The sequence below is a fragment of the Chanos chanos genome, chromosome 12 (genome assembly GCF_902362185.1).
Source record: "Chanos chanos chromosome 12, fChaCha1.1, whole genome shotgun sequence".
Classification (NCBI taxonomy): domain Eukaryota; kingdom Metazoa; phylum Chordata; class Actinopteri; order Gonorynchiformes; family Chanidae; genus Chanos; species Chanos chanos.
The window spans coordinates 14,232,870-14,256,600 of NC_044506.1; the positions used below are offsets into that span (position 1 = coordinate 14,232,870).

A 23,731-nucleotide genomic window follows, 5' to 3' on the forward strand; every position below is an offset into this window, starting at 1 on the left:
CACATTGTAGTGTATCATCAGTACATATTATGAAACACACGGTCAAAGTCATCCCAGAAGGCCTTTGACCTCAGGTGCACATCTTCCTTACACCAGGTTCTACAAAGGCAACTCTGTTTTCAGGATTTTCAGCCCAGCAAAGTCCTTATTTACCTGTGTATTGCATTGTATTACCTTGAACTGCTCTATTAACAGTTATAGACTTGTATAGCATGCTGGATTTGTGTGCCTAGGAGCCTGTATGGAGGAACACCCTTGTAGCCTACAGATGAGATGTGGGACACCGCTAAAAGACTGACATAACTGATTACAATTATAGAATGAACAAAAGCTACTGTCCTTCAGAAGAAAAGAAAAGCACTTAATTAAGACAATAACTCAAGTTTAAATGAGGGTTTCCAAATTTCAGTGAATGATTTCTTAGTATGCTGTGACTCTGTGTGGCTTTCGTTTGCTGTGATTGGTCAACACCAAGCAGTTCTCTCTGTGATTGCCTGTAAGTGGGTGTCATCAGCTTTGACTGACTAGCCACTGATCAGCTCTTCTCTGCTGTGATTCTTTGAGTCAAACACAACAGCTGCTTTTTGTACTCTTATGAGAAAGCGCATCAGAGCGAGTCTGTCCCTTTTTACTGGGGAGTACCTTTAAGTAAATGTTTCTCTGATGCAGGATTGCTTGGTTTTTTTTTTTTGGTTTTTTTTTTTTTCCTTTTCATTTTTCTAAACCCCTATACATATGAATCTATGATAATGAATTGTGCATATCGGTGTACAGTATGTGTCAACAGTGTGCCTAAATGTACTTTCAATTATATTTTCTTATTTTTCTTTAACAAAAAAAAAGTCAATACGAATGTCATGGTTGTTTTAATAGACTGAAAAAGGACTCTAAAAAAAAGACTTAGAGTGTTTGCAACATGCTTCTAAAACATTCATTTTGAGCAGCTGAACTCAATATAACACTAATAAAACGTTAACTCTGACTAACTGACAGCACAGTGTATTGTGTTTTCATTGATGTAGATGTGTGTCATCTCTACTCACACATATTATTTTTACATAAGAACACACTATTATGGATTCAGCTGAAAGTCAGTAGTTCAGGGGTGTATCTGACATCTGAACAGGCACATGTTTTCACACTGTCCATTTGTGTCGCAGTCACCCATGTGAACCCGAAAGGTTTATTGTTAGTCTTTTTTAAGTATGCAACACATGTCATATATTGTGGAGACTGTAGCTTGTAGGTGTAGGTTTTGCATAAATGACTAATATATGCAGTAAATGTTTCAGAGGCGTTCTTTCCATAGCCGTAGGGAGTTAAATGGTACAACACAATCAAGTCACTCCTGAGAAGACAGGCAGTACAGTGCTTAAGTAACCCAGAAGGGGTGGTACTGGTGGATTAGAAACGATTAGCATCAAGATAAAAGCATTATTTTCTATCAACTCCCCTAATGACAGCCGTCCTCACATGTTTAGACAATGACATGAGACTACCATTTCAAAGATGTGAAAACAAATAGTATTCCTTTGGCTCCTGTACATAAACAAACCATCCCATTTTTACAAGACTAACAGCTAATAACTGTCAGAAATGATACAGGGGTTGAGCAAACATTTACTTCACAAACTCTTGTTTAAACCAGAAACTCTTATATGAAGAGTCATGCCAAGTTCAACCCAGTCATGCTGGGAAAAATTGATTCAAAGTACCACACCTGTATTTTAAAGATTTCTTTTAACATTTATGTGGCAGAAATACACCAATGTTCCCTATTTTATCATGTACATGTTTTATCAGGGACATATTTCTCTGTTTGTTTTTTAATATGGACGAATGTCACGCAGTCATCTTCTGAGTTTCTTTTTGAGTTAAAGGTCAAAGTTAGTCAGTGGGGGAGTCCTGCTATTTTTGTCTGTCCTTTGAGACAGTCTGTCATCTCACTCCTCCATGGTTTGGGCAAGGAAACCCCTCTTGACGGGGAGTGTCCATGTATTAAAAGTCTATAGTCACGTAGACCCCATACTCGATTTGGATCCTTTATTTTTCAGTGCTCAGTTTGACATCTCGTTTTGATATCTAATGATCTCATTTTTGTCATCTGAAACAAATAAGTCATTGTCACATTTGTCTTACATTGCTATTACACGATAGTTTCACATCACAGCCAGGTTGCAGCCTGCGTGGGGAAGTAGTCCTTTATCCTGAAGGAAATTTCTTCACTATAGCAACTGCTAGCACTGTAATGCTTCACGCTGTCAACATTAATATTTGAAGTTATTTCTTCTTTCATTTTATTATACTATGTGATCCCTGTCTAATGCTAAACTATTATTTTTAAAGCACTGTGGTAATAACTTTCTAATACCACTCCCAGAGATCTTTTCCCTCTCAGTCAAAAAATAATGCTTTGCACTTTTATTCTGAAGCCAGTTGACCGTTGTGAGCTTATTCAGAACTACCTTTGTAATTCAGATGTGCAATTTTGTCGATCTGGGATGTGTTTGAATGACAATGACCATTAGGCTTGCCAGTGGATAACACTGACAGTGTTACAGTCATAAAAGGACAACAGAGTAGCTGTGCAGTCACACTCTAGATCTGCCTAATGGGAGTACAGTGACTGCCTTAGGGTCTGTAACCCTCAACTCGGAATTGGGTCGGTCCGGATTATTAATAACTTTCTCATCCTAACATTTGACGTCCATCATTTACAGCAAACGAATCAGCATGGTGTTCACTGCTGCTCTGTTCATACTCTTAACCAATCAGATGTGCCGTAGCTAACTGCTCAGTAATGGTGGCGGTAATGTTGTTGGAGTTTGTTCCTCCTGTGTTTGTCTATTTCAGGAAGGAAAGAGGAAACCTAAGCCGAGTGCAAACTGAAATAAAACGAACAGATTAACACACGGGTGTCTGCTACCCCAAAAGTACTTCTCTGAAGAAGCAGTTTAGTGATTTCTGTATGAAATCCTGCAAAGCTGAGGAAACATGGTTGTTCTCAAAATCCGAGACCAGGTATGTATGCTGCATGGCTAACATTAGCTAGTTAGCTATTCATCTTGCCACTTAGCATGCCTTTAGAATCTGAGGAAAGTTATATCTGTTAGCCATATGTGTGGACCGAAACTGTTACGCTGCTGTTAGCCAGGAGTCGGCTGTAAATGGAAGTTAAAAAGAATACCCCTGGGGAGAGGAGAAACGAGATGCTACTCAGTAAATTAGCGAAATAACGTCATTTGGCTAGTGGACATGCAACAATACTGTTACACTTAGAGGAGCGCATAAATAATAATTAGTCTTAGGTTGTCAGCTCTCCTTTTTATAAGGTGAACAGGTTTTAGTGTAGTGTAGTTATGTTACTGTGAAATATTATCCCTTCGATGTCACGGAGCCGTTAGCTTGGTGGATGCACTAAGATGAAAATGAGGTGCATATGATGATCTATTCTCAAGTTCACAAGCCAGCACCCAGTCTAACAGCAGCACAACTTGTGAATAATGGAAATACTGTTATCTCATGTAGCCGGGTTTTTCTAATCAGTGGCAGACTGATGATCATTCATCTAAACTTGCTGCTGCGCTTGTGTGTTCATCTTCTGTCTTTGCATGCAGTCATCATTTCCAACTGAGGTATTCTTGTTTGTCCCTGATCCGTTTTAGAACAGTGTTACTGTAGATGTATTAACCAAACTGCAACATATTAACATTAGAAAGTAGGTGGCTTATTGTCATGGCAACAGTGGGGATTTAGCTTTACACTGAACGATAGATAACGTGTTCATTTGCGAGTCAAAATAGCTGAAGTTGGCAAGACAGAAAAACACGTGTTCTGAGCACTATCCCATTCATAGTCTGTTTAGTCTGGAAGAGTTATCAATCTGTCAGATTTGTTTCTTTTACTGCGCGTCCTGCTGTTGATATATCATTAGAAAATGTTGGCTTAGCAGTGTTTTAATATTTGGGTTTCCCGTTCATTAATTTATGTCTGGTATCTTATGCAAATCAGAGTGCATTTGTCTGTGTATCTTTTAACTTTGCATTATAACTGGGAGCGACTGCGCACGTAAGCAGCCAATGTGCATGGTAACTTCGCAATTGTGCGAGTGACAGTTGAATCGCACCTGTGCTGTTAAGTCCGGCTCCCTTGTGGCTTAGTTTGAAATAAGGTGAAAACTGCTGTATTAGTTTAAAATATGACATGATAAAATGATTGGATTTGCAAAATATGAGACGCTGCCCCCACTATCTGCTCTCAGTATCTTGGACTCAGCCACATTCTGGCCTTTTAAGGTCTGTATTTGCTTCTATCACAGACACAGGAAGAGCCTTTCTGACTAAGTTGTCCCAGCCATTGTTCACCCGCCGATTGAAATGGGGACAAAGAAGTCAAAGACCAAAATAGCAGTACACAGAACCTAAGCAGCTAGTGAGCTGCATAGACACAAAAGGCAGACATGTTGGACGGTCACTGTTACTTATCAGAATGTGCTGCATATAAAAATGTGTTCGGTCGAATTTTTGAGTATGTCAGTACAGCATATGTTTTTTGTTGTTGTTATTTATTTACTTATTTTAATTTCTTTGGTGTGAAAGCTTCATCTAATGAGGTAGTTTTTTTTGCCTCCTCTAGAGGGTGTTTGACATCAGTAAAGATCACAAACCGTTTATTTCTGTGTTTGTTTACTTCTCAGTGAGAGGAAAAAGAGTGGGAGGGTTGACAGAGAAATGTGTTAGCATGAATAATGAAATCCGCAATCCAAGCGAAGTGTTGACTGAGTGGCGGTGGATTAAAACATTGCTCCACAGTTTCCATCATGTTTTAATGTTCTACTGAGGAGCATTGTGAAACATCCTGGAGAATTTACAACTGCATGCCATTGTTATTGCCTTCAGTGTTTTGGTTTTTTTCGTTTTTTTTTTTCATTAAGCTCTGTTTAACGGTTTAACCCTCGGTGGTGTTCTATTGACAGAACAGTCGCAGAGCTGTTCTCCTGTTAAAAGTTTGGAGAACGTGTGGTGATGTCATAATGGTTTGAGTCTCTTTGGAATTTACCATCTGCCTCACCTTTGTATGCTGTCCTTAAATTCTACAGATTTTCCATGACCTGATGTTGTATTATGTGACTAATCAGTTAAGAAGTGTGTCAGAGTCCTTCCCTTATAGATATACGTGCGTTGGCGTGCTGTACAACTGTGAAACGCTTATGTTCTTTCACAAATGTATCTTAAATGTGCAGTGCATTTCTTGGATTTCTTTCCACTTCAATTTTGTTCTTTCCACTTCAGTTTTTGCCCTTTTTGTAACTCTGTCTGATGGCATTCTCTCGCAATCTCCCTCACTATGCAATAAGCCACCTCCAGCCCGAGCCGCTGACCTTTCAGAGCGACGTGCACATTGCATTGTGATCATTTACAATAGATCTAACGTAATATGACCTTTTGGTTATTTATTTTCACGTCCTGACGGCTGAGCGTTAGTCTCCGTGGACAGGGCTAAAGAGGAATTTGAAGGTTGTGGTGTCTATGTCGTGTCATATAAAATAGCTGTTCCAGTCATGCTCACTCGACAGTTGAGCCTGATTATAGTCAAGTCAGAAATATCTTAGTCATCAGAGTGACTGTTGTCCTTGTTCAGCTCTGCTGCTTGGATTCACGACCTGTCTCCTACAGTCCACAGAGGTCACAGTGAGGAGCATGTGACAGGTGTGGGCATGCACGGTTTTATGCTCAGGGCACTTTCCCCCACTAGAGTGAATGCAGTAGAGGTTTTGAAATATAGATCAAACTGCATGTTGTTCTCATAGTTAGGCCTCCCCCAATAACACACAATTATGTTAATACTGGACACACCTGGCCTTGTCTTACAAAACATAATCCGCTGTGCAACTGTGGTCGTGAGATTTGTAGTTATTGCTCTTGAATGAAGAAATAATGAAGTGAAAGATGTAGACTGTGTCTTCCCTCTTCGTTGCCTCTCCTCTGTATTGGAATGCTGATATTCCCCCGAGAATAACCTGGCTACAGCCCCAGTTATCATTGCTGTTTTTACACTTATAAAAGTTTTATACATCATGGACACACTACAGGCAAACTCAGATTTTCAAATCAATTTTACGCTGTAATTGCACAGTTTATTGCCAAACACAACCGCACAACAGGAGTACAGGAAAAGCTACAGAGAGTAAGGAAGCATCTGTGACCCCTTCCCGAGGTCTCCCAGTCAGGACAGACAAAGCTCTTCTCTTCTTAATGAGAGAATTACGACATCACTAAGCATGACGGCCAGTCAGCAGCTGCCAAGCAGACTGGTTGTGAAGCATTGAGCAGTAATTGAAGTGGATGGGGATGCACTTTTATTTTTAGCTCATGTGGAGGCTCAGAGTGAGGCTGAAGTATTCCACTGCTGTGTAATTATACACAGAGACATGCTCAGGGTATAAAACATTTCTCCAGTGTTTCTGATTCATAGATCATGTGGTAACTGAACAGAGACTCTTACACGCACGCGTGTGCGCACACGCGCGCACACACACACACACACACACACACACATACACATGGCCTGAGTGCACTTAAGTTGGATCTGCAGCGCTGTATGCGTGTGGGACGAAGCCAGCAGAGTTAATGGGGACTTGTGGTGACTCTAGAATGTTCCTCCAGGCTCTCCCATATGAAAGCAGTTAAGTGGATGCACAGGGGTCCTAACGTAGGCTGTATCATAGTTACTTTGATTCTCTTCCCCTCTCTCTTTCTCTCTCTCTCTCTCTCTCCCTCTCTCCTCTCTCACTCTCTCACTCACACAGACACACACACAAAAATGCAGCATGTAGTTGTCTTTTGCCCTCCTTCTTAGCCCATTTTTCTCCCACCTCATTAAGGCCAGTTTATTCCAGTCTGTAGCAAGCCACAGCTATGCTAACTGCTCATATCTGCGCTCCTTGTCTTATATGAACTCTCAGTTACACACTTCATTACTGGCTGGTGCTTTTTTTGATGAGTGCAAATGATGTTTGAGTATGTGTGTTTTCTTGTCTTGCTAATCATTATGGTTTGAAGTGATACCGCAGAGGGAGACTTCGAGGAGCCAGCCAGCTATCTTTACAAACACACACACACACACACACAAAAGGACATTGTGCGAGTGTGTGGTTCCTCTGACGACCACTGTGACAACAGTGCTGATCTGCTCTGAGAAGGAAACACAGAGGGCTGTGTGCATGTTTTTTTTGTCAGGGCGTTCTTACACGTAACAAAACTCCACTGCTGACACTGTCAGACGATGCAGAAATGACTTATGCTGATCCACTCTGTTTTGGCCAGTTAGTTGTGTTGTATGCTGTTATTTGTCTATAAAAGGGGCACTTTGATGACTCATATGTTAGTGATGTGGGGGGGGGGGGGGGGGGGTTGTGTGTGTGTGTGCGTGTGTGTGTGTGTGAGAGAGAGAGAGAGAGAGAGAGAGAGAATGTGTGCGTGCTTGCCCATCCTGGGACGCTGCTCTGTAGAGAGTGGTGTGGCTGACTGAGGCAGTGGGCTGGTGCGATTGATTGAGGGTTAGTGTTGTGGCCAGAGGGCTCAAATATGACCTGCTTACAGCGGCGCAGAGCGGGAATAAGCAGAGGAACTGAACGGTGTAGAGGCAGTAAAGAGCGGCGTGACCTTGTCCTCTGACCGGACTGATCATGAAAAATATAAGCCTTGTCACTGTTTGTCCGCTGCTGGCACAGCCACTCTGTGTCGCCACCCCCCTTCCCCTTGCCTTTCTCTTTCTCTTTCACTCTCTCTCTCACTTGCTCGTGTCATATTTCACTGCCGTCCGAGGGCTTGTGTTGCCGGTGATCGCGGTAGCTCCGCTGTAGTGGTGACAGCTCTCTCCTTCCCTTTATACGCGCTGCTCAGTCTTTCTGATCCCCTCTCTCTCTCTCTCTCTCATTCTTCCTCTTTCCTTCACTCTCTCTGCCCATCCCCCTGCTCTCTCTTCTTTTTCTCTCTCTTTCACTCTGTCCTCTCTCTCTCTCTCACTCACACACTCACTCTCTCTCTCTCTCATTCTCTCTCTTTCACTCTGTCCTCTCTCTCTCTCTCTCTCTCTCTCACTCACACACTCACTCTCTCTCTCTCTCTCTCTTTCTCGCACACACTCTCTCTCTCTCTCTCTCTCTCTGCCTGTGGTGTACTGGAGGATTATTGTTGCAGTGGGGGCTGGATCTGTTGGCTGGAAGTGAAAAGCGCTGGGTTCAGCAGCCTGCCATGCTGTGTGAATGGAGCAGGAGACAGAGTTCCAGCTCCGATCATTGTCCTCGTTAATCAGGGAACTGCGTGTGTGAGCACAGCCTTTCACTGTGCGTTTGTGTGTGTGCGTGCATGTGTGTGTGTGTTTGCGCGCGCGAGTGTGTTTACTTGTTTCTGCGTTTGAGAGAATCTTCGGCGGCAAGCAAGGATCGCGTTCCCGCATGTCCTCCAAAGAGCCTAGATCACTGCGGCTCTGACGCATACGCTGCTACCGCTGCAGTTACACTGAGGAATTCCCTGCTCGTCAGTACGTCGTGTGTGTGTGTGTGTGTGTGTGTGTGTGTGAGTAAGAGACGAGGCACCGCGTCGCTTTGGATCTTGGTTACAGTTACGGAGGAAGGCTTGGTCACCGTTTGAACCGGAAGGTTCTTCCTGTATGAAGGGACTGGATTTAAACAGGGAGGTTTTCGCGTGCTGGTCTCTGTGCCCGGGGGGCTTTGTAGTTCAAAAGCATCCATGAGGTCGGAGCGAATGAGCCGAGTGTGCATCGTCGTGCTGGAGGAGGTGGACGACGATGAACCCTCTCCCCTGCATTCTAAAATCAGACAGGACCACGTTTCCCAGAATTCAACACCTGACACAAACACTCAGGAAGACAAGGTGAGAGAATGAGCAGATTACTTTTAAGGATGAGTAAGCACTTTGAAGTGTTATACAAATGATTTTTTTTTTTCCTGGAGAATCAAATGACTTAAATATATGTGATCAACAGTACCCTTCAGTTGTGTAATATTTAAGTCAGCCGGGAGATTGTTGGCTTTTTGTTCGTGAAACTTCTGGTATTACCAGTAATCTGCGCTATTAATATAATTGACACGGAACAGATACAGACATGTCTCTGAGCAGATATTTTGTGTTTTTTTAAGTTGATTGGCGGTCGAAGACAGTGCCAGGTTTCAGACCTTTAAGAAGCATTGAGATGAGCTTTTGTTGGTGTGTGCGCATTGACCTAAAAAGCTATATACTAAATGTGAAGCTTTGCCCTGAGCAAGAGCACACTGTTGTCTTAAAACAGTGTAGCAAAATGTCATGGACTGTCAGCAGACCATGAAGCAGCCTTTAGAGAAACGTCAGTCTGGCCCCATCCTCTCCTCAAACTGCTCTTTTCACTTTACTGCCAACTAGTTTGATTTTGCCAACCACCGAGAGAACCTGTTTCTCACAGACACTGATGGATGACACTTATGTGTGGGCTACAGTGTGGAGGGGAAGGGGAGATGTGGGTGAATGGTAGCACACTTGGATGAGGGAAAACCACCCTACTGATTGGACCGCCTTGGTTGCTTCATTCATCACATCTGCCCATTTTTGGTTGTTATTTTGTTTGGGGAAAGGAATAAAGAAGGGAAAAGGGGAAAAATGCAAACAAGGTTTTCTTTCCAGTATCTGACCCAACTCCCAGAAGACCCAGAAGTCTCTCATTCCTTTCTTTATGATCTTCCTTCTCTTTTGTTTACTGTTTTCTTTCCAGCTGTCTCTGGAACGCTTCTCTGCATTCCCTGACAGGTCGCTGATCACAGCAGAATGTGTCATTAAGGTGTAGTACGTTTAGGACCTGTGCTATTTTGGATCTGTGCTGAGAAGTGTGTGTGTGTGCGTTTGTGTGGGAGGGGGGGCGTTGTCAGTGTGTAAGCTCCTGAAAATGTGAAATGTGTGCTAGTGTGCAGGAACATGTTGTGAAAGCAGCTGTTCCCATCAGAGTGTCATAAAACGCACACACACACACACACACACACACACACACCCCTGTGCTCTGACACCAGTGACACCTGAGATGAGAGGTAACGTGGACCAGCATTTCCAGAGAGAGCTATCGGGATCTGCTCTTTGAAGCTGCACAACTCTCGTTTACAGTTACATGTCATGTCAGGGGGTCGTAGCGTCTCTGGCATTTTGTTCTCAGGTTGTTTTCATTAAACTGTGAGAAGTGTATGGTTGTCACTGGAAAACGCTGCTATTTAAGAAGCTATGAGTGAATGAATGCTTTTCCTGAATAAATGCCTGTCAGTGCAGTGTTCTGTGGTTTATGTATTTCTCGTGATTTCTAAGAGTCGGTGTCAGGTTCACAGGTCTCCAGATAATGTCGTTTGCTCGGTTTGAGGGGCCCTTTAAAAGGCTGTTCACTTCGGCACAGGCGCATCAGTCTTTGCAGATTGATAGTTTAGGCTTTGTTTTAATTTTTTGTTTATTTGTGTTTATTACAGTCTTACAACTTTGTACTAAAACACAGGGCCATGAACGTGACATGGGAAATGAGACATATCTGTAAAACATAAATTCAAGAGTGAAAACACACGCCTAATGCCTATTGTACCCAGCATTAAAAAACTTTGTTCGCAAAATTCTGCAAACCTTTTCTGTCATCAGTTTTTTTGCAGCATTCCCATACAAACTCTTACACTGTCGTAGACGTTATCTGAACAAATCCGTCTCTGTGTTTCTCCACAGCCCTCACTGTTGAAAGCTATATTTAATGTGGATCCTGATGAAGTTCGTTCCCTCATATTTAAGAAAGAAGATGTCAATGTACAGGTAAGATTCATAACCTGCTGCTTCATACTCTCACGAGAAAACAAAAACCAAACATGTTTTTGACAGAACTAATGTACTCTATGAGGAATGGGGCAGGAAATGCATAAAACTCTGTCTCCTCCCGACTTTAAACCCCCTGGCAGCCCATTTGAATGGTGCTGGGCCTAGCCTGCCGTTCCTCCCGCTCGCTGACCTGCAGGGCTGTGTTCCCAGGGCACTGCTGACTGATTAACTGGCCCAGTAATGGCTACTGCCCTGCCACATCGATTCTCAGAAAGATTGAGAGGCCAGCACATATTGACTGACTTCAACATTTAGAGGCAGACTAAGCAATGTGTATCCCTCTCTTTCTCTCTCTCTCTGTCTCATTTACCCAGTTTTATTGTCTCTCTCTCTCTCTCTTTATTTTTTTATGTTACTGCATTAGAAATCATTTACAGTTTTGTTCTTCCTCATAGTTAGCATTTCAATCGTGGTCATTGAACTCTCAGTTTTTTTCTTTTTTTTTGGATGGTAATTTGTTTTTATTGTAGCCTCTTGGCTTTGCTGTGAGAGACTGCAGTTCTGACGTGACACCATTGACTGGCCCACTGGCTGGCTGGTCACATGACCTTGTTTATGGTCTCTGGCATTCACTTGGCAACATTGCTCTGTCAGGGAAGAAAGAAGAATTCAACTCAGATAATTTTCTATGTGTAAACATAGTCAGTGGCAATAAAAAACAAGTATTTTTTTTTCCACAAACCTCTCGCTCAAAACGTACTATATCAAAGAGGTTTACCATACTGTTGTTTAAAATGAGCAGTATAAAGAAGACAATATTTGTGTGAGGGGGCAGGGTCTGGGGGTGTAGCCAGGTTGATTGAAGCCTGTTTTGCTCCACTCATGGTGTCGTGTTACTCCAGGCACTGCTCTGGAACACACTGGCCCTACTGATCTAGTACTCTCTGTGAATTATGGAGTTTCTGGGCTTCAACATTACCCCTCACACATCCACACACAGGCTGGAATTCAACCACATAGTTCTCTCACACACATTGGTCAAAACCCCAAGACAAGTTATACAAACAAAACATGGCGCTCTTGGTTACGTAATACAAATTTAATCTCCCAATGTGATTGTTACAGGGGAAAAACTGTCACTTGAAGAGCGACGTACTAAAACCACAAAATCAGTTAATACCGATGAGACCACACTGAGCATTCAGTCAGTGAGCTCATGTAACAGCTGATATGACAAATGGGTTTGGTAATGCATGACTCAGCTGCATGCTGTGGTACCAGGGCATGGCGCCGTCGAGACCTGGAGCAGACCCAGTGTAGTAACTGCAGGGGAGGTCCAGTACTCCTGTCCTCAGCTCCACTCAGAAGTTTGGCACAAGTATCACTGACTGGTCCTGTTTTTTCGGTGGTGGTGTTGTTGTTTTTCTTTTTTTTTTTTTCTGTTTCTGGTGCTGTTCAGGATTGGTAAGCCTCTTTAATGCCTCGTTATTGTTTAAAAGCGGTTGACTGTTGGAGAATTTGTTTCTAGATCTTGCGGAGCGTTTAGTTTGTCATGCTCTGTCTTGTTTCTGTTTGTTACGTTGTAACAGAGAGTGGGGGTTTTTTTGTATCGCATTATTTCTTTTGGGCTCATCCTTTATTTTGTCTCCTGTCTTTCTGGTAGGATAATGAAAAGAGGACTCCCCTGCATGCCGCCGCCTACTTGGGTGATGCCGAGATCATTGAGCTGCTGATTTTGTCAGGTGCTTGAGGTTTCTGAGATAACTGTCATTTTCTCTCAGTCAGCGTCTTGGATCATGATGTCCCATTAACTCCATATAAAAGCACACAAAAGCTTAAGCACAAACACACACAATCTCTCATGCACACGCACACGCGCACACTCACACACACACACACAAACCAGACATTTTCAGATGCTTCCATTCACACGGACTGTCGACTGGTCTCCCTGAAAGACAATATTTACACAGCAATAGGGGAGGACATTGTTCCTCTCCAGAGTGACTGATTAGACCAACAGGTTCCACTAAGATGATTTTAACCCAACACACACTCTCTACCAAGTGGCACTTCTCTATTCTGAAAGTCCCCACCCACCTAATTCATATAGCAGTGGTAGTTATTAATATTTAGCAGCAAAGCTCATCGCTGTTCTCTGCCTTGTATAAAATGTATTTTGTTCTCCACCACAGGAGCTAGAGTAAATGCCAAAGACAATAAGTGGTTGACCCCTCTCCACCGGGCCGTGGCGTCATGCAGCGAGGTAACGCAAGCTCTTTACATTTACACGCTGACTAACGTGTTTTATGTTAATAATGCAGTTAAGAAAAGACCGCTCTTGTCTTTGTGAAGGATGCGGTTCAGGTGCTGCTGAAGCACTCTGCCGACGTGAACGCGCGGGATAAGAACTGGCAGACGCCCCTGCACATTGCTGCGGCCAATAAAGCCGTGCGCTGTGCCGAGGCGCTCGTCCCTCTGCTTAGCAACGTCAACGTGTCCGACCGGGCCGGACGCACGGCCCTGCACCACGCGGCCTTCAGCGGACACGTGGAGGTCAGTCGCTCTCACCTGTCTCTAACGCTACCGTTCAACTGTCTGCCTATGATGTCACTGGAGCACTGTGATTCTAGCGATTCCATGGTCTTTATGACATCACTAGAGTCAGTCTAATGGCTTCGATATCAGCAGTTAAAACATTGTTTATGACATCACTAGAGTCATTCTTATGCCTCTGATGTCAGTAGGGTTAAAACATCGCTTATGACATCACTAGAGCCCGTCTGTATGTCTGCCAGAGCACTGTTAGAAATAAAGTTTGGAAATATGCCCTGAATAACTTTGAGGACGGCTCTGGTACCTCATGCAGAGCCAGTAAATACCCACTGGTGTATTCCCAACCCTATATATAGCCTAAAATGTTCCAGAATAAATCTGCAATATCCTGATGAGGCTCTCTGATACCCCATTTGACTTCCAGGCTGGGCACATTTAGAAAGACACTGCAAGTATGAAACACCCACAGTCACATTGCCCCTGATGTATTTAAAGTTACTCTAGTGTGAAAACACTAAAGTCAATTTGTTCTTTGTTACCTAAATTCTTAGAGCTACTATGCAGTATGACATCAGAATTGACGTCCTCTCTGGCATCTCCTTTGAAAAATTGTCACTGGTTAATGTCCATGACCTTTCACCTAGTTGTGACTTCAGAAATCCCAGGTCTTTCATTATTATTTTATAAGACGAATTCCCCACTGCTTTTTGAGAGGTCTAATGAAAGATACGGAGAACAAATAAACCTGCTACGACACTGTAAATCCTGACTTTGCACATACTTTTAACAAATACATAAGATATGAGTTTATAACCCTTTTGTACATGTTGGAACAAGGCTTTATTTAAAATCTGACACTGCTTCTCTAGATGGTGAAACTGCTGCTGTCCAGAGGGGCAAACATCAATGCTTTTGATAAGAAGGACAGAAGAGCAATCCACTGGGCTGCTTATATGGGTAAGAGTTAGAGAACTGTAGGCTGCTGCAGCCTTTGTAAATCATTTTGAGTTTATTGCCAAGGTTTTCCCTAAGGCACAATGTCATTATGTAAAAACAGCTAGTACGCACAGCACCAACCCTGTTAGGGAACAGACAGAGGAACCTTTGCCCGACAGTTAGTTAAGCATTCCTTTTGTTTGTAGATTTTCTGTGGCAGTCAGCCGTTGTTCTTTATGAAAAACACTCTTTCTGGCTTTTGTTTTCCTCTTCTCTTTTTGAACAAACCCCCCCCCCCGTCACCCCCCCCCGTCACCCCCCCATGTTCTCATCTATTCTTCTGTCTCTCTCCCTGCTTCTCTCTTTTTGTTTTCACACCACTCTTCCCATTGTTTTGTCTTTTCTCTCCTCTCTCTCTCTCTGTCAACCTGCTCTCTCTGGCTTTTCCCCAGGTCACATGGAGGTGGTTAAGCTGCTGGTGTCCCATGGTGCAGAGGTGACATGTAAGGATAAGAAGGCATACACACCCCTCCACGCAGCAGCATCCAGTGGAATGATAAGCGTGGTGAAGTACCTGCTGGACCTGGGTGTGGATGTAAGTGTGCCTGAAACATGTCCTAGAATCCCATCCCTACCCTGGCAATCAGTCCCTCTCCCCCCAAAGAAAAATGTCCCCTCGAAAGGGATTTGCATGAGACAGTAGACAGAGACAAAGGTAAAGCCGAAAGACGGCGCATTCATATCCTTTCAGCGGGTGATACATTCATTCCTGTGTCGTCTCGTCTCCCCCTCTCTCTCTCTCTCTCTCTCTCTCTCTCTCTCTCTCTCTCTCTGTCTCTCTCTCTCTCTCTCTCTCTCTCTCTCCCTCCCTCTCTCTCTCTCCCTCTCTCTCTCTCTGTCTCTCTCTCTCTCTCTCCCTCTCCCTCTCCCTCTCCCTCTCCCTCTCTCTCTCTCTCTCTCTCTCTCTCTCTCTGTAGATAAACGAGGCAAACGCGTACGGTAACACGCCGCTGCACGTCGCCTGTTATAACGGCCAGGATGTGGTGGTGAATGAGCTCATAGAGTCAGGTGCCAACGTCAACCAGGTGAACGAGAGGGGCTTTTCGCCGCTGCACTTCACGGCCGCCTCCCGCCAAGGAGCACTGTGCCTAGAGCTATTAGTGGGAAATGGAGCTGACGTGAACATTAAGGTTAGTGCCGCACCCGTACACACCGTCTGGTCGGCATCAGGACGTTAAGAGGGAAGGGGGAAATATGGAATACGATACTTTCTCGTGCTGAAACGAAGGCACTGTTGATACTACACTGATACGTTTTTGATCGTATGTGTACCTCTGTGAAGGCCGATCCGTCCATGTATGTGAGGGAGCATATGGGGTTGTTTAAAAGCAGGACAGAGGGTGGAAAAGGCTGCAGGGAACAAGCTGTGTAGAGATTCTTTGTTTTGTTTTTTGCGCATGTGCTAGCGTGCGTGTGCTCACAGTCCCGGCGTGTGTGCAAGCCCGAAGTTGTCCCCGTTCAAAAGAGTTCAAGTCCTCTGCTTGCATCTACACATTTCAAGCCTTAACTCAACATACTCAAACTTAATTCATATGATTCCTTCCAAAGCTAATGGTTTTAGGATCTTCTTATGCTAACAGAGCCGTGACAGGAGGAGCGTCAGTCAGCGTTGACTTGTTTCATGATTCTTACTTTCCAGAGTAAAGATGGGAAAACCCCTCTACACATGGCTGCCATACACGGCAGATTCTCCCGATCTCAGGCCGTCATTCAAAGCGGTGAGAAAATTCAGAGATGGCCATCTAACAGTCCTCTGTGCCACACGCTCATCATTTTACCCAGTCTGATATAAACCTCTTAAAAGGACCCTTTTTTTTTTAAATTAAATTCAGTCTGTTTGGATCTGTGTTTTTAGGGGCAGAGATAGACTGTGAAGATAAAAACGGAAATTCGCCACTGCACATAGCCGCGCGATACGGACACGAGCTGCTCATCAACACGCTCATCACCAACGGAGCCGACACAGCCAAGTGAGGAACATTCTAGAACGAATGGGGGTGGGGGGGAAGTTGAGGAGAACATTGTATTGGCATGGCTCTGCTTGTTAAGAACACCATCAATTAGTTTACATTCTCATAAAGTGACTAGCAGTAACTTAAGTTTCAACTTGGTCCCTTTGTAGGAGAGGAATCCATGGAATGTTTCCGCTACACCTGGCCGCACTCAGCGGGTTTTCTGACTGCTGCCGGAAACTTCTGTCTTCAGGTGAGTCAAGCCCAACCGTTTACGGTCACGCAATCACGGGTCTCATTCTAACATCTCACAGTCAACATGTGGTCGGGAATGGAAGAGAAACAACAACTGACTGCAATGAGAAACAGTAACTAAGCACAAGGCTTGTTTTCGTCAGAAGCGGTTAGGTTGTGTGTCGTGTTTGGCTTATCTCATATTTGTCCTGAAATGTATCTGAGTTTACTCTGAGATCTCTCTCTCTCTCTGTTTGCGCTCAGGGTTCGACATAGACACGCCTGATGATTTTGGGAGGACGTGTTTACATGCAGCAGCGGCAGGCGGGTGAGTCATGGCTCCCCTTCTATTCCGACCGTTTCATCCTCATCTTCTCCTCAATGCCGCCTTTGTGTACCATGCCAGAATCTGCCCACTCTGTCCTCCCAAAGGGAGCCCAAAAACAGGCTAATGAATTTCTTATAAAGCCTTCTCTCCTCTCTCTCCCATTGTCTGCAGGAACCTGGACTGTTTGAATCTTTTACTCAACACAGGAGCAGATTTCAATAGAAAGGACAGATTTGGGAGGTGAGTTTAGGGATTATCAGGGGTCAGTGTAAGGAAACATCCCCAGCTGAGACATCTCAGTGTAGGAAACATCTCCACAGCTTAGTTCGACAATCAGGAACGCCACCACGCCATCTAACCCTTTTGAATATGTTGCCACTGAATGAAAACCGTGACCTCGGTTAAATCCTAATCTGTCCTTGTCCTTCCTCAGGACTCCGCTGCATTATGCGGCAGCTAACTGTAATTATCAGTGCCTGTTTGCCCTGGTGGGCTCTGGGGCAAGTGTGAATGACCTGGACATGAGGGGCTGTACCCCTCTCCACTATGCAGCTGCCTCTGACACAGATGGCAAGTGAGTGAACGGGCTTTTATCATGACTTCATTTTGTACAGTGTGGTATGTGTATTGTGAATGATGTCACATTGTAGAACTGAGTGATATGTGTATGCGTGTGGTCTCCCAGGTGCCTGGAGTATCTGTTGAGGAACGATGCTAACCCAGGCATCCGAGACAAACAGGGCTACAACGCTGTCCACTATGCCTCAGCCTATGGGCACCGCCTCTGCCTGGAGCTGGTCAGAACACCATTCACAGATAACTCCTTCATACACTGCTCATGCTCAGTTTAATCCTAAACCTAAAATGCCCGTTTTATGTTTGCAGATTGCTAGTGAGACACCGCTGGATGTGGTAAGTGTACAGATGCTCATTTTGTGCATTTGAAGTCCTATGTTTGAGAGATTTTATGTCAGTCAGTATCATTTGGCAATGTGTTGCATTGAAAGTTAATAACTAAATCAGTGCTGCCCTCGTGTGGTGAGATTAATTAAAAGCTGAGCATTTTAAATTGCATCATGTTTAATCACCATCAAATTTAGGAAATCTTCGCAGTTTGAAATTTTTTTTCACACTTTCTGTGACCTTGCTTTGTTGAGATTTTACCTTTATTAGCCCTTGGTAAAAGAACAAGTGAATTCAGAATAGAAGAGGTTCTGTGACCTTGTAGGAAGGATATAGAACCAGAGTAAAGAAAACCTAGCCTTGAAAAACATAAACCTGATACAGAACTGAGAACACAGAGTGATAATACCCGTTGCCCTTTTTTATACCTGAAGAATCTCTTATTTAATTTCACATCATTTCATATGTACACCTAGGTTTTGGATATTTACATGGGAGACCCAGGTTTGGGCAGGTGTCAGTGCTGTATTTGTTGTTTGCCCCTCTTTCCTCTCTTCCATCTCTAACGAAATGCCTGTTGACGTGTGAACGCTGACAGTTTGTTTGTGCTCTTCTCTCCTCAGTTGATGGAGACCTCGGGCTCAGATATCTTAAACGATACAGACGGCCGAGCTCCCATCAGCCCTCTGCACTTAGCTGTAAGTGAAACGATTCTGCTCCTTTTTATGACAGATCCAAAACTTTCATCTTTCTCTTCATCCAAATTTTATCACAGTTGCTGTCACTCTCCCCTTTCCTCTCACCTTTCATAGTTACAGCATGGCTCGCTCTCTCTGTCTTTTCACTCAACGGCTCATCTTGAAATGGAGTTTGTTTTGTCATCCGTACATGCGGAGCCAATTATAGTGGCCTCGCCACAATAAAAGTGTCATTTTACGCTCAGACTGTGCAAAACATAGCTTATGTTCTTTGTGCAGGCGTATCATGGTCACCACCAGGCACTCGAGGTTCTGGTGCAGTCACTGCTGGACTTGGATGTGAGGACGGCTCAGGGAAACACGCCGCTTGACCTGGCTGCCTTGCAAGGCCACGTGGAGTGTGTGGACGTCCTCATAAACCAGGGAGCCTCTATACTGGTGAAGGACTACACACAGAAGAGAACACCCATTCATGCTGCAGGTGAGAGTCTATGAGCTGCATAAAATGCCATAATGAGATCACTATGTACAAAGTGGATACCTACTGTAGCATCAATGGAAAATAAAGCCAGGAAAAACTCAGCTCAGGCACTAATGCTGTGATTTTACTCTGTATTAAACCTGTCAGCCATGAATGGACACTCAGAGTGCTTACGCCTGCTCATCGGTAATGCTGACCAGCACATGGCTGTGGACATTCAAGACGGAAATGGACAGTGAGTGTCAGAGGCAAACATGCATCTGATTCATTAATGAGTGTGTTGGTATGTTTTCTGTTAGGCTAACTGCAACGCTGGCTGTTCACTTTTTTGTTAACAGTTCGATTGAATTGTGTTTCAGGACACCTTTGATGCTGTCAGTGCTGAGTGGACACACAGACTGTGTTTACTCCCTGCTCAATAAGGGCGCCAACGTGGAGGCCAAGGACAAATGGGGGAGGACGGCTTTACACCGTGGGGTAAGTTACACTGGCTCTACCTCTTCTCTCTGGGGGCTCTCTCCATGTGTTTGGTACTGAGGCCAAATGCCCTCAAACTTGATTCATTGACTCTGACAGATCCTCGTCTGTGTTTTTGTTAGGCTGTCACAGGAAGTGAGGCATGTGTGGAGGCTCTGCTACAGCATGGTGCTAGTCTCCTGGTACGGGACAACAGGGGGCGCACTCCCCTGCACTTGGCAGCTGCCTGTGGCCATGTCGGAGTGCTGGGGGCACTGTTACAAACGGCCCAGTCTCTGGAAAAGTTCCCTGTTCTCATGGATAACCGTGGCTACACCCCACTGCACTGGGCCTGCTACAATGGTACATTCTCATTTCTCATAACTGTGAATTGCATTGTTAGAATTGGCAGAATATTAATCATGTAGGAACTGGAAATATTCTTCTCATTGTATCCCTCGCTCTGCTCAGTTTGACTCTTTATTTCCCTCTCTCTTCCTCCACTGTTTCCTCTCAGGTCATGACACATGTGTCGAGGTGCTTTTAGAACATGAAGTATTCCACAAGATGGAAGGCAACTCCTTCAGTCCGCTCCACTGTGCTGTGTAAGACAATTGTGTTCATTGACATGTTTTAGGGTAAATGTCTGTTTCACACAGTCTAATAGATGTTTGTCATGTACTAGAAGATTAAAAGTCCTTTTTATTGCCTGGTGTTTCAGTATTAATGACAATGAGGGTGCTGCTGAGATGTTGATTGATGCACTGGGTCCTGCCATTGTCAACGCTACGGACTCCAAGTCCAGGTATGGACAAGGAAGTCGTTTTAGGAACATTCTGTACTCACAGGAAATAGATTTTAGAATATTTTGTGCTTTCTCCCGACTTGATTTCAAAAACTGTGAGATTGTTGATTCATGGAGGCCTTAAAAATCTCTCTTATCCTCAGGACCCCTCTCCATGCTGCAGCTTTCACAGACCATGTAGAGTGTCTACAGCTGTTGTTGGGACACAATGCCCATGTCAACTCAATCGATGCTATGGGGAAAACACCACTCATGATGGCTGCTGAGAATGGCCAGACCAACGCCGTGGGTATGATTTCACTACAGTCCTCTCACTGAAGGCCAAGCATGAATATTGAATCGAGTTCATTTGATGTTAGGAGTGGGTGATATGACGACATTATACGGTGACCGGCTTTAATAGTGTCGATGATACGCATTTTAGAGTTATCGAAAATATTGTGATGTAGTGCTTCTCCACGTTATATTATAATAAGAGGAACGTTGACAAAGCTCACACACTGCCCCCAAAATGACTTGATTGCTTATGCCATAACTCTTGCTATTGCTCAGGATGACTCGAGAACACTAACTAGCCCCACTCTGGACCAATAAAGCTGTAGAATAATACGTTGTAGGTGGTGCCTTCAAATAATGTTACTCATTGAACATTTACATGAATCTTATTGACTCCCTTGCACACTAATATGACCTTAAATGGAGCATAGCAAGGCTGAAAGAGAATTGGTTCCAAAAAAAGGTTCCACTTCAAAAAGTGGTTTGGATTCGCCAAATTCGACATTTAATTTGCAAGCTTTGCACAGGTACTGTTTGTACAACAGCTCGCAACACAACCAGCCTTTTTAGCCATTTTAAACAAAAGCACCCCCAAAAGAGCATATGTGGAGAGTCTTATAATTTGTGTCATCCCATCCAAGTGCATCTTCCTAGCCCAGTTTGCAAACAGGCAGTCTTTCAGTTATTCTTTTACTTGTATTTTAAATACCTTAATGTAATTAGCAGTGTTTTCTTGTAAAGACAGATTTTCTTAAAAAAATCAAGTTCTACCTAATTTCCAGCTTGATTGCAATGTACAGTGAATTGATTTAAAAAATCGTGATAAATACTGTGGATAGTGTTGATGAACAAAAATACCGTGATGCGATATGCAATATGACACAATATTGTGATACTGTATTGCCCACTTCTGTGTAGCTTTGTTTCCTGCCTTACGTCAGTATAAATGTCTTTCCTCTTGCAGAGGTGTTGGTGAGCAGTGCAAAGGCAGACCTTACACTACAAGATGCCAACAAGAATACAGCCCTGCATCTGGCCTGTAGCAAGGCAAGGAAAGCTTCCTGAGCGCACTTGGTGGAACAGATGATTGACCTTAAATCTTTGTGTTTGTAAAACATGTCTGTTCTTTATCTCTAGGGGCATGAAACCAGTGCCTTGTTGATTCTGGAGAAGATTGTGGACCGGAACCTGATCAACTCTACAAATGCAGCTCTACAGACGTAAGTATAAGGTCATCATTAGCCAGGCTTTGTGTCCAACATTCTCCTGTTTGTATAAATGCAAATATGAAGCACTTTCTGGGCCTCTGAAAGTCTTACCAGTCCTTCTGAAATGGTCAGAGTTGCAACTTCCTGCTGTGGGCTATCCCTATATAGTCGTCCCTCTTCTACTAGGTTTCTTAACCTGAACTAACTCTGGTGAACCAGCCTAGCATACGACTAGTGAAATTTCAGTCTGTAACATGGAGGTCTCCTTTTTTGTTTCCCCCCTTAGACCTTTGCATGTTGCTGCTCGGAACGGCCTTACAGTGGTGGTGCAGGAGCTGCTGGGAAAAGGTGCCAGTGTCCTTGCCGTGGATGAGAATGGTCAGCACATTGAAAATACTGGACATAACTTTCCATACAGTTTGTAATTGTCAGTGGGCAAGCATGTCTTATATTAAAAATAATCCTATTTTTGTTCTTTTTAAGGTTACACACCAGCCTTGGCTTGCGCTCCAAACAAAGATGTTGCTGACTGCCTTGCCCTCATCCTTGCCACCATGATGCCGGTTTCCCCTGGAAGTGTTGGTTCGATACCAGGCCTCACATTCAACGCCATTAACCACTATTCCAGCCCCTCAAAAGCAGTAACCTTCGACCCTTTACCTGTCCTGCGCTCTGAACATGCCTCCTACTGCAGCTTCAACAGCCTGGGTAGAGAGGACGGCCTGGTTGTGCCCGACGACGAGCTTAACGACTCAGACTCAGAAACCTACTGAGGACACGCCCCTGTCTCCAGTCTGTCTTAAGCTACCAGCCCTGTGGGCAAAAGACGATGCCCTGTAATTTGGGTGGTCGTGCCCAGTTTTCCTTCCTTCCTTTGGCCTAAAGGGCCAATCTCAGGAGCCTTAGAGATTGAGGGAACTGGAGAAAGCGGAGAGTGAAGAAGGACACTGATGGCCTACACTACAGCTTTCATACTGAGCAGCACACCTGTTTGGTTTCTGTCTCTCTAAAATAACTACATGTTCATCTCCTCATCGCTGGATTAGGAGCTAATTCAACACTCTTCATCCAACTATGCTCTGTTTCTTTAGGGGGTTTTACAAGCTTACATAAGATTGCAAATCTCTGACTGAAATTCAGAAGTGACTGACTACTCTGAGACTCCCATGAACCCCCTCCTCTCTGGTAGTATGGAGGAATTGTGGAAATGAGAGAAGTGGAGGGACCAAGTGCTGCAAATTAATTTAGAGAGCTTCTCTTTTTTTTCCATCTTTATTTGAGCATGATGAGGATTTCATTTTTTTAAGCGACAGTTAATTTATTGTGAACAAAAAGGAAAATAGGAATGGATGGTAATAATGATCAGATTCATTGAGAACTTCCTGCAACAGAAGTCTATGGTGCAGACTGAGTTTTGTTCTATTTTCTGTAGGGGTAAACTTTTAATCTTAAGGCCTCGTTACACATTTCGTACCTGATTTTGAGACCAGCCATCAAGGTGCAGTCAGGGTTTTACTCCTACAACTCTGGTCTATAAAGAATCACAGCATTTCCTGTACTGTAAACTGAGGAGAGATGTGTGTGTGTGTATGTGTGGTGATTTGTGAGTGTGAACGTGTGAGTGTGTAAGAAACGTTGCCTTTTATAGATGTGCAAAGAGGTTCTTAAGGGCAGGAACATGCACTGGCCTCTTGGTACACTGTTAAAAATGATTATTAATAATTGATAATGAATAAATTTCTTTTTGCCATATACCTCTGGTTGTCATCTTTGTCATCATCCAGTTAAACAGAATTCATCTTATAGCCGGGTGATTGCGGGTTTGAAGCCCAGATATGACATTGCTGTCATACCCCTGAGCAAAGCTTTTAACCCTCAGGGTGCTCAAGGTTACGACCTTTGATGTACTAAGTGATAACTATATATTGTTCTAGATAAGTGTGTCAGCTAAACAAACAAAATCTTTCCCAGTCTCTTTTGACTGCAGTATAGGAAAAGCTGTTTCA

At 43.8% G+C, this 23,731-nt stretch overlaps 1 protein-coding gene across 2 annotated transcripts; it reads left to right on the forward strand.

Moving 5' to 3' along the window:
• Positions 1–2,921: 2,921 nt before the first annotated feature.
• ankrd28a (ankyrin repeat domain 28a) lies at positions 2,922–23,309 on the forward strand. Of its 2 annotated transcripts, none has more exons than XM_030788738.1 (28): positions 2,922–3,021; positions 10,746–10,829; positions 12,496–12,574; positions 13,028–13,098; positions 13,188–13,388; positions 14,258–14,345; positions 14,777–14,919; positions 15,302–15,514; positions 16,024–16,102; positions 16,240–16,354; positions 16,507–16,589; positions 16,835–16,898; positions 17,070–17,138; positions 17,332–17,472; positions 17,584–17,695; positions 17,784–17,810; positions 18,425–18,499; positions 18,779–18,980; positions 19,128–19,215; positions 19,340–19,457; positions 19,580–19,799; positions 19,954–20,041; positions 20,158–20,241; positions 20,385–20,530; positions 21,482–21,564; positions 21,655–21,737; positions 22,012–22,103; positions 22,209–23,309. In XM_030788738.1, the coding sequence occupies exons 1-28, from the start codon at positions 2,995–2,997 to the stop codon at positions 22,496–22,498; spliced, it is 3,165 nt and encodes a 1,054-aa protein (XP_030644598.1). In that variant the 5' UTR covers positions 2,922–2,994; the 3' UTR covers positions 22,499–23,309. The 2 variants fall into 2 exon arrangements, with proteins under 2 accessions (XP_030644598.1, XP_030644597.1); XM_030788737.1 differs by lacking the exon at positions 2,922–3,021 and adding an exon at positions 8,173–8,897.
• The last annotated feature ends 422 nt before the right edge of the window (positions 23,310–23,731 follow it).

Excerpts from the sequence above, each read along its gene's own strand:
- ankrd28a (XM_030788737.1), top strand. The coding sequence starts at position 8,754 with ATGAGGTCGGAGCGAATGAGCCGAGTGTGCATCGTCGTGCTGGAGGAG. Across the intron at positions 13,389-14,257 it reads CCTTCAGCGGACACGTGGAG|ATGGTGAAACTGCTGCTGTC; the intron begins GTCAGTCGCTCT and ends CTGCTTCTCTAG. Across the intron at positions 20,042-20,157 it reads AGTCCGCTCCACTGTGCTGT|TATTAATGACAATGAGGGTG; the intron begins GTAAGACAATTG and ends CTGGTGTTTCAG.